This window comes from Myotis nattereri (assembly GCF_964212035.1).
Source record: "Myotis nattereri genome assembly, chromosome: 3".
Taxonomy (NCBI): Eukaryota; Metazoa; Chordata; class Mammalia; order Chiroptera; family Vespertilionidae; genus Myotis; species Myotis nattereri.
Genome location: NC_138077.1, coordinates 57,721,547 through 57,731,410, shown reverse-complemented (window position 1 = coordinate 57,731,410; position 9,864 = coordinate 57,721,547). Strand labels below are relative to the sequence as shown.

Below are 9,864 nucleotides of genomic sequence, written 5' to 3'. Positions count from 1 at the left end.
TTTAGCCATGTTGGTGGGCTTCTTGGCTCTGGCCCTGACCCCCTGGGGGAAGGCCAGCTGATATCTTTCTAGCCTGGTCCTTCCATCTTCTAAGTTTAGGTTCTAATCAGGTTCCTCATCTGGGAAGGCCTTCCTGGCCCATCTGTCTGTATCTAATATTCCTGCCGTGGCCTGGGTCTGGAGCCACTTCTGAGCCTCTGTTGCCTGTGGCTTATGTGTGTGTGGCAAATGAGCCTTGGGTTTAGGGACCCGTGTTCACCCAAATACCTAGATGGCCTTTGCCCTGGGCCCAGATGAAAGTGAAGATTCTGAGGGTGTGACTCATCAAATCAGGGGTTGCTGTTTACAGCCAAAGGCAGTAAACTAGGAGCAGGGTGGAGTTTTTCCAAGTGAAAGAGGCAAAGTTAACTGCTTGAGCTGGGGTAGGACTAGCAGCCCCGCCCTGAACAGGGCTGAGGATGGCTGCGCCAGGCTACTTCCCGCTGCTGGTCGAGGGGTCCTGGGGTCCTGATCCCCCGAAGAGCTTGACCACCAAGTTGCAGTTGTACTTCCAGAGCCCTAAGAGATCGGGAGGCGGGGAGTGTGAGGTCCGACAGGAACCAGGCAGCCCGGCCCGCTTCCTAGTGCTCTTCCACCCGCTTGACGGTGAGGGGCGCCGGGGCGGGGGTGAGAGGAGACCATGGGCTCTCCCTGTGGGGACACTTGGACTGGGGCGCACAGCGGGACCTGCTCCAGCAGCAGCAGTTGGCGGCGGGCGGGTTGCAGAATGGACCAGAAATGGGCGGGGTCGCTGTGTTCCTCTGCCCGGTGCTTAGGAACTCAGCGGTGCTGCCTCTGCCTGGAGGTGGCGGGTGGGGGCAGAACCGCACCAGGGAGAACAGAAAGGCGCTGAGAGCCCGGGTACTCGCCTCCTTTTACAAGGCTACATAGTGCGTTAATGTATTAATACCCAGAGTGCTAATGGCAGAGTTGCATCTCTTGCGCTCTTGGTCTTCTGCTTATTAAGGCAGCATTTCTAGAACTCCCAAGGTTTATGGGAACAAGATTTTAAGGGAAGAGAAAGTTTCCAGGGATAAAAGTCTAAATATACGTTAGGGAGATAAATTTGGTTGAAAATACGACACATTGGTTTCTGTTGGGAGAGACCATGAAAATCAGACCTTTGAAGAGATTCATGCAGTTATTCTGAGTGAGGACAAATGAGTCCTTAACAATGAAAGTCAGTGTGGGGCTGGAAGAGACATATTGTGTGCTGTTGTGGATTTGGTAACTGATTCTCTGGGAATGGGCAGTGCATTTGAGAGGGAGGGAGGGAGAGGCCCTCTTCTTTCTGTTCATATTTAGGGGAGGGGAGAGGAAGGAAAGGGGCTAAGCAATGGGAGGAGCCATGAGATTTCCCCATGTATTGTGGAGCTTCTCAGTGGTTCTGGGGTCACCTGGGGAGGGGCAGAGGCCTGCTTAAAATCACATTGCCTGGGTGACATAGAGAGAGTTATTGGAGGGAGATGACAGCTTGCTCCTGATCACCACTGTCTTTGTTGGTCTTCGCTGGCACCTGTCCCTTGGTTTCAGGCTGGTCCTCAGACTGAGTTGAAGGAGGTTGAGAGTTTTGAGCTACTGAGGAAGAAGTTCCCCCATCACAGGCAGTTGAGCAGCTGAGTTCTCTCCTCCCACTTGCTTTTGCTGTTGATGAAAAGGGGAGGCCCTGGCTGGTGGTTTCAGTGGTTAGAGCATTGGCCTTTGCACTGAAGGGTTGCAGGTTAATTCCATGCTGATGTGTCTTCTTACATCAAAGTCAGTCTCTCTTTCTCTCTCTTTCTCTATCTCTCTCTCTCTCTCTCTCTCTCACTCTCTCTCCTTCTCTCTCTCCTTCCTTTGTACTCTCTAAAAATCAATGGGAAAAATATCCTCTGGTGAGGATTAACAACAATAAGAACAACAAAACAAAAAAGAAAAAAAAAAGGGGAGAGGACAAATACCAAACATCTGCTTGCTTAAGCCACCCACCAGGTCCTTTATAGGGAGGCATGTGACCAGACACTCCTGGAGCACACACTTTCTCCATTGGAATCTCCTAGGAGAGGATGTGGACAACCCCTAATCCCACTTTCCTTCCCTGGATTTGAGAAGGGGTAAGGATTTTGGCCAGAGGAGAGGCGAGAAGGATGACAAGGCCATGAGAGCAATTGGAAAGCTTTAAGCAAGGATCCAGAAAGGAAAGATGAAACCCAGAGAGGAAAGGGGTACACAGAGGAGTGTGAAAGAAGTGAGGCGGGCAGGGGGCAGGACATGGACGACCTGCTTTGCTCAGAGCTTTATGGAAACAGGTACACAGTTTTCCAAGGATTAATTTCACCAAGGAATGTAGAGAAGGGCAGCTGTATGATGTAAGTTATTCCCTCAAGGATATTACCACCTTGATTCCAACTGTTAGCATCAACAATGGTTTGGCCTTTAGGGACGCTTCTGGCATCACCATGGTTTGGCCTTTAGCAATGCTTCTTTCTTCTTTAGCATCTCATTAACCCTCAGCAGGTTAAATAGACACAGCCCAGCTCTGTCCTAGAGACACAGGAACCCTGAGTGTGGGTGGGTGAGGGCATCAGCACTTTGAACCAGCACCCTCGGTGACTCTGAGGCACTAAAGTTTGAGAATGCTGGTTGTTGATGTCCTTGGATGAACAAAATCAGAGCCCATTATAGGAAATACACACAGCATAGAAATACAAGCAGTGTAAAATATGATTCTGTGATGATAATATCATTCTGTTCTAGCCCTCAAATTAGAACCAATTTCAGTCTCCTGCCAGGCTTCTTCCTTCACCTGTTCTAGCCCACAACCCCCTACCTCCACCCCCAGGCTGCTCCTATGGCTCCTTTGTGTTACCCTCAGCACAGACATATCATAATTCTTGAAACTGATGACGTTTTACGGTCAAAGTTCTTGGGGAGTGGAAAGTCCCAGTCAGTTTCAGTTTCCTATCAGAAGCAGCTTTCTCAGCAACAAGTTGCCTTGAAATTGCTAACAATGAATCACCTGCCCTGGCAGTCCTAGGGCAGGAGATCTTGTCTTTACAGGGAGACCCATCCCCTCCACACCAGGAAGTGGCCTCAGCAGGTGCATTCTTGTAGTGTAACATGCCTTTAGTCATATAATTCACATAATCAGGCTGAGCCCACCAGCATTTCTCTGTGGGAATTACTGTAGAGCAACCGGAACGCTTGAGAAGCGCATCTTACTTTTATATAGTTCATTGAATTTCTGAAAAGTTGAGCGTAAATTGATTCGGAAGATTTTTGGATGTGTACATTTATCACCCTCTCTGGTCATAATTTGGCTCCTGATTATTGTAAGTCTCTTTGGGGTAAGGAAACACATTAATAAAAGTCAACATGGATGGTTTGAGATTAGTGCAGGAAGGACATAGGTCAGGGTGGCTGGACATCAGAGATTCAGCCTTTTTCCTCCCAGATTAAGCTTTTCCTTATTGGGGAGCACTTACTGATCTTGCTACCTTTTTCCCTCTTGAAGTAGTGATGCCCATGCATATTGCACACAGAACAGGATGGCACATTTTGCTAGGGTCTTATCCGCAGCTGCAAGGGTTCAGAAATCTGGAATAGGGGCTGTGCATAAATGAATGAAGACGCTAGAGAGAAATATGAATTTGAAAGGCATTTTGGGGGAGCCAGAGGAGGCTTAGTGCTAGTGACTAAATTCTCTGAATCTCTGAACCCAAGTCTTTTTATTCCAACATTTTGTCCTATGGCAAAGCAGATATATATATCTACACTAATAAAAGAGAAAAATGGTAATTGGCGTACGGCGATACCATTTTCATTGGCTAATCAGGGCTATATGCAAATTAACTGCCAACTAAGATTGGCAGTTAACTGCCAACTAAGATTGGCAGTTAACTGCCAACAAGATGGCGGCTAATTTGCATATGTAGGCACAATGCAGGGAGGCGAAAGGGAAAGAAGGAAGAAGCTCCCTGCCACTGACAGTGATCGGAAACCCAGGGAGGAGCTAAGAGCTGGGGGGCAGGGCAAAGGTGGCCCTGGGGCCGCCTTTGCCCTGCCCCCCAGCCATGATCCGAGAATCAGGCACCTTTGCCGCCCTGGCCAGTGATAGCAGGAAGTAGGGGTGGAGCCAGCGATGGGAGCTGGGCACGGTCGAAGCTGGCAGTCCCAGGAGCTAGGGGTCCCTTGCCTGGGCCTAAAGCGAAGCCCATGATCGCGGCACCCCCCGCTGCCACTGCAGGTCCCCGCTGCCCGGGCCGGACACCTAGGCCAGAGGCGTTAGGCCTGGGCAGGGGCGGAGCCTGCAACCACGGGGAGCTGGGGGTCCCCTGCCCAGGCCTGACACCTCTGCCGGAGGCCTCAGGCCTGGTCAAGGGGCCGATCTGGTGATTGGTGATCGGAGGGTGATGAGGGTCAACTCCTCTGGCTGAGGCATCAGGCCTGGGTGGGGGGTGGAGCCAGGGATTGGGGGATATGATGGTCCCTTTGCCCGGGCCTGAAGCCTGGGTCAGAGGCATCAGGCTTGGGCGGGGGGTGGAGCAAGCGATCAGAGGGAGATGGGGGTCCCCTGCCCAGGCATGATTCCTGGGCCAGAGGCCTCAGGCCTGGGCGGGGGCCAGAGCCAGTGATCGGGGGGAGATGGGAGTCCCCTGTCCAAGCCTGACACCTCTGGCGGAGGCGTCAGGCCTGGGCAAGGGGCCGATCAGGCGATCGGAGGGTGATGGGGGTCAACGCCTGAGGGCTCCCAGTATGTGAGAGGGGGCAGGCTGGGCTGAGGGACACTCTCCCCACCCCACCCCACACCCAGTGCACGAATTTCGTGCCCTGGGCCCCTAGTGTATATATATATATATATATATAACAAAGGTAAGGTTTGGTAAACAGTAAAAGATTATCAGGTTGGAGGAATTGCCCTCAGCTGTTCAGAAGCAAGTAATAACATGCAGATTTTCAGCCCTGCTGAAGCCCCAAGGTTCATCAACCTTTTCATAACTTCTTGCATTTATGACATGCTGGAATTAGCCTCCAGCAACATTTATTTATTTTTAAAATAATTTAATTGATTTCAGAGAGGGAGTGAGGGAGAGATAGACATATTAATGTGGAGGGAGAATCAAAACCCAGGCATGTACCCTGACCTCTTGGTTCATAGGTCGATGCTCAACCACTGAGCCACACCAGCCTAGCCAGGCTAGCACTTTTATTTTATCTTACTTTATTTTTATATTTGTTAATCCTCACCCAAGAATATCTTTTCCATTGATTGGAAGGGATGTGAGAGAAAGGGGGAGATAGATTGAGAGAGAGAGAGAGAGAGAGAGAGAGAGAGAGAAACATCAATGTGAGAGAGACATTGATTGGTTGCCTCCTGCACTCAACCTGGGGTGGGGGATTGAACCTGCAACCTATGCCCTTGAGTGGGAATCAAACCCATGACCCTTTGGTGCAAAGGCTGACACTCTAATTATTGAACAATACTGGCCAGGGCCAGGCTGGCACATTTAAATGACTCTACCAAAATCTAAGGAACAATAAAAGGAAGGTATCAATCACACAGGTCCATGATTCTGGACAACCTTGCTTACAAAACTTAGCTTCTGCTCTGGCACTGGGTTCTTATCCAGCCCTTACTCAAGCTTAGGGCAGCCCCTTAGGCGTCTCTGTGAATATATCTTCCCTCCCATCTAGAGTGAAATTGGAGTCTGGTATTTCTTCTTATGTTGTTTCTGGGGGACTGTTTCATCCAGTTGGCACCCTACCCTTCCATGGATGGTTGAGGTGGGAAAGCTATTTAAGCCCCTCTTTTTGAAAGACTCGTACTTGAAACCCTGGCCTCATCAGGCCAACCATATCAGAATACAACATGGTAACCCATCATTCATGGCAGGGCTACAACAGTGAACAGTGGGGAACTCTCAAAGGTTCCCCTTCATCCTGACATTTTTGTACCATCTGACTATGTCGACCACATCTCCTCATCGAAACTCACTCCCTGTTCTCCACAGTCTGTGATACACTAACTTTGCCTTTCTTTCTCTGCCTGCCTCTTATAATTATAACTTACATTTGCATACCTCTTGTCTGTGTTGCAAAATTCATTCACAGACCACTGGTATGAGTGACAAAACAGATTTAAGAGACGTGAAGATAGTTTCTCAATGTCACTCATCTAGAGTTGGAATTCTAATCCAGGTTTTTGAATGCTTATGTTCACTGTTCAGTTTTTTTTCACTATAGCCCAGCTGCCTGATGTGCGATTTTGTTTTTAAATCTCTCCATCCATTTTTCCTTTTCCTTTTCCTATCAGATGTGAGGCTTTTATCTTCACAAGTTAAAGAATTGATTGAAAAACTTATTAACTAGGCTCCTGGCCATTCTTCTCCTGGTTACCAGAGTCACCTTCCTAAAACATGGCTTTTATCATGCCATGTCCCAGCACCCAATGTTCACTGGCTCACCGTGATGGATGCTTTAGTTATTTAACTTACTGTACAATAAATATTGCTCCCTTTCTGAGTGCCCACTGAGCATCAGATACTATACTACCTTCTTTATGTTTCTTAAATTTAATCCACATAATACCCATATAATACAATCTTTATTAATTGCTTATTATACAAGAAGACTGAGACTCTGGAAATACTTAAGGTTAAAAAAAATAAGTTTAAAGATAGAATTCAAATCCATGCCCGCTTGATAAACTTTTCCATTATTTTGTTCCTTTTACCACCGAAGGCCTCTCTTGGGCAAATGACTGAGTAATTGATTGATGATGACAAAGGCTTTGAAATATGGAATAATTTTGTGAATAAAGATTGCTTGATGGTTCTCCTTCTCCTTCTTCTTCTTTTTCGATGTTTCAGTTCGGGAGAACGTTCTGGAGAGAGAGAACCATGAGTTAGCATTGCCAGGAAAAGAAACATTTAAGTTAACAGTCAAGTTGCCTCCAGCCAGAAATGAAGTCCATGATGCCTCTAAGGAGAAAATTCCAGCAACGGTAAGTAAAGGAGCGAGTAGACAGGAAGTAGGGTGTTCTCCCAAGGTGTGTGGGATGGGAAGCACAATGAGGAACACCTAGTGGAACAAAAAATATAAATCAAACTGCAGTGAGAAATGCAACTTACAGGTGTGGTGGGACAGGTATGGAATAATGAAGGAGGAGGCACGTTTTGTTTGCTTTTAGACACTTTCAGGAAAGTCAAGATTTGGGGGTTATAATAAGGGAGGTTTGAGATATAAAATTTTGTGTTGCTCTTAACCTGGAACTTGCTGTATTAGTTTTACTTTTACATTGTTTTGAGGAGATAGCGATCTATACTGCATGTACTAATATTTCCTAAAATGGTATAGTAATAGTATCTACCTTGTTGGATTGTTGGATTGTTGTGAGGGTTGGATGAGACAACCTGTGTAAAGCAAATGGCACAGTGTTCATGGGAAAGACTCAATAAATGTTAAATGTGGAAAAGATGCAGATCTTACCCCTTACTCTGGACACTTGGTATTCATTGGGGTTTCTGTTATTTTTGACTCGTATTACCAGTGATTTTTTTTCTGAGTAACTGCATGTGCCAATACACATGAGGAGCATTCAAAAGCATTATTGCTGGAGTTTTTCACTATTGTCTGTTGACCCTGTATCTCCAGGCTGGTCTCAGGCACATTTTCTTAATGTAAAGACATTTGGATTATTGGCAATTTATGAATGCTACTTTATTATTTGAATTTCAGGAGTCCAAGACCAAAGAACATGCAAAAGAACCAGGTAAGGTCTCAATTGATATGAATGGCCTTCATAAGGCAGTTTTGCTTTGATTAAAGATGGCACTTATCTTCTTTACTTCACAAGGCAGGTTTTGCTCAGCTTGGTGATGCCTTGGGCTGCATCCTCCTTATACTCTCAGCCAGCTCTTCAGAGGGTGAACACTTGAGCTCTAAGGGCTCAGCTCAGAAGGATGGAAACAGCTCTCTCTGTGGGGACTGGGAGACACCTTGCAATTGAGCAGAGGACTAAGAGATGACTGGAGGAAGGTGATGAACTGACCTTTAGAGCCTACGTGTGCCCAAGCGGCCATCAAGAAGCAAGTGCATGACATATCAGTGGGTGCTGTGTGTGGCTAAGTCAGTTTCTGAGCACTGGCTGTGGGAAGTGCTGTCCTCAGGAGCCACTACAGGAAGGTGTGGGTCCTCTGTGGATGAAAGCTTGAGTGCTGGGTGCAGGATGGGGTGCAACCCTCCAGAAGAGCAGCAGCTCCTCTCCTCCATCTGCTGTGAGATAGAGCCCGACACCTAGTGAGTGTTGTGGAGTCTGTTGCTTAACTAGTGTCTGGGTGTTGGCCTGTAGCACCTGACATTTACTGAAGAAGTCACACTTTTCTGGGCTAAGCATGGTGTTATAAAAGGGAGTAAATGGTGAGATGTGTTGAATGGCTGAGCAAGATGGATAGATATCCAGATCTTAGGGAAAAGAAAATTCCAAAAAATGTGTAAATATTTTCTTCTAAAGTAGAAATTGTCTTGAGAACATGTTTAGATTTTTGCAACTTTCTCTTTTTGAAAACGACACTAGGAAGAGAGCTTGGGGTCATTGTCAGGGCTCTTGGGGCCATTGTTAGAACTCTAGAAACTCATTGGAATGGTGAGGAAATGAGGATGGATGGTGGTTGCCTAGTAGATCCCATATCTAAGGGATGAGGAGAGCAGAGGACACAGCACCATGAAGGCACTAGGCATGCCTGAAACCCACAGCTTCAGGTTAAAGATTGACAGGCAGTGACAGAGCAGGGAAAGGCACACACCAACATCAATGGGTATGAGCACTAAGCCAGTATTCGGTTTTAGGTCAAGCTGAGCTGGGTTGGGCCTCAAATGTGGAAACCAGCAAATGGAAGAACTAGGAGAAGAGAGACAAACAAGAGCAGATAAATGCTGGCTACTTTGTGGTCAGAAAATTCTGTTTATTCCAAGTGTATATTTCAAGCCTGGACTCTCTTCTAAATCCCAGAACTGTGTCTGATCTTCCTGTTAGAAAATATATTAGCGCCAACATGTCTGAAGCCACGTGTGTCATCTGCCTCCAAACCAGTGCCCTCTTCTGTCTTTTTTATTTCTCTTCAAGTGCATAACCAGTTTGCTGATCCCTACTAGAAATTTGTCTTTTCTTTAAGCTTTCACATATGTTGGTCTCATTCATTCCTCCCTCACCCCAGGCCCCCTTATCACTTTACAAATCCAGCATGGCAGGAATACCCTGCTTGTTCTCTCTGTACCTGATGTCCTTCTCCTTAAATCTGACCAGTCCTTTGTATTGCGGGATATCTGGTCATCTTTTTCACAGAAACCTTCCCTGGCTCACCTTACCACCAACTGCAAGATAAAGTCCAGACCCCATTCTGGATGAAGCTGACTTTTCTGGCCTCTTTTCTTACATCTCTGTACATGAGAGTTCCTTGAGCTTCATTGGTCAGATCACCATTTCCTAAATAGTTTGGCACAATGCAATACTCTGCCTGTATTCTGTTGCTCACAGTACTCTCTACCCCACGTGTCTCTACCTAAATCCGATAGACCCTTAAAGATCTACTCAGGTTCCTCCTCTTCTCTAAAGCCTTCCCAAGCCAGCCAATCCCTTTATCTCTCTTTCCTGGAATCCTGACTTAATTGTTGGTGCTCTTTATACGGCAATGGCTCTCTTGTGATGAAGCTTCCAATAGTGGGGTGATAAAACTATATTGCTACAAAGCTCTTATTAGTCTCTCAGCACAATATTCTCAATTTTAAATTAGGAGATGTGCACAGCCCTGACCGGTTTGGCTCAGTGGATGGAGCATCGGCCTGTGG

General features: G+C 46.8%; 1 protein-coding gene across 1 annotated transcript in view; it reads left to right on the top strand.

The window, feature by feature from the left end:
• Positions 1-458: 458 nt before the first annotated feature.
• LOC308515356 (protein mono-ADP-ribosyltransferase PARP14-like) overlaps positions 459-9,864 on the top strand; it is a gene marked incomplete at both ends in the record, with an annotated part of 58,245 nt that continues 48,839 nt past the window's right edge. Inside the window, 3 exons of the mRNA XM_081085981.1 lie at positions 459-645; positions 6,888-7,021; positions 7,756-7,789. Of these exons, the coding sequence (XP_080942107.1) occupies positions 459-645; positions 6,888-7,021; positions 7,756-7,789 (355 nt within the window). The remainder of the gene's footprint in view (positions 646-6,887; positions 7,022-7,755; positions 7,790-9,864) is intronic.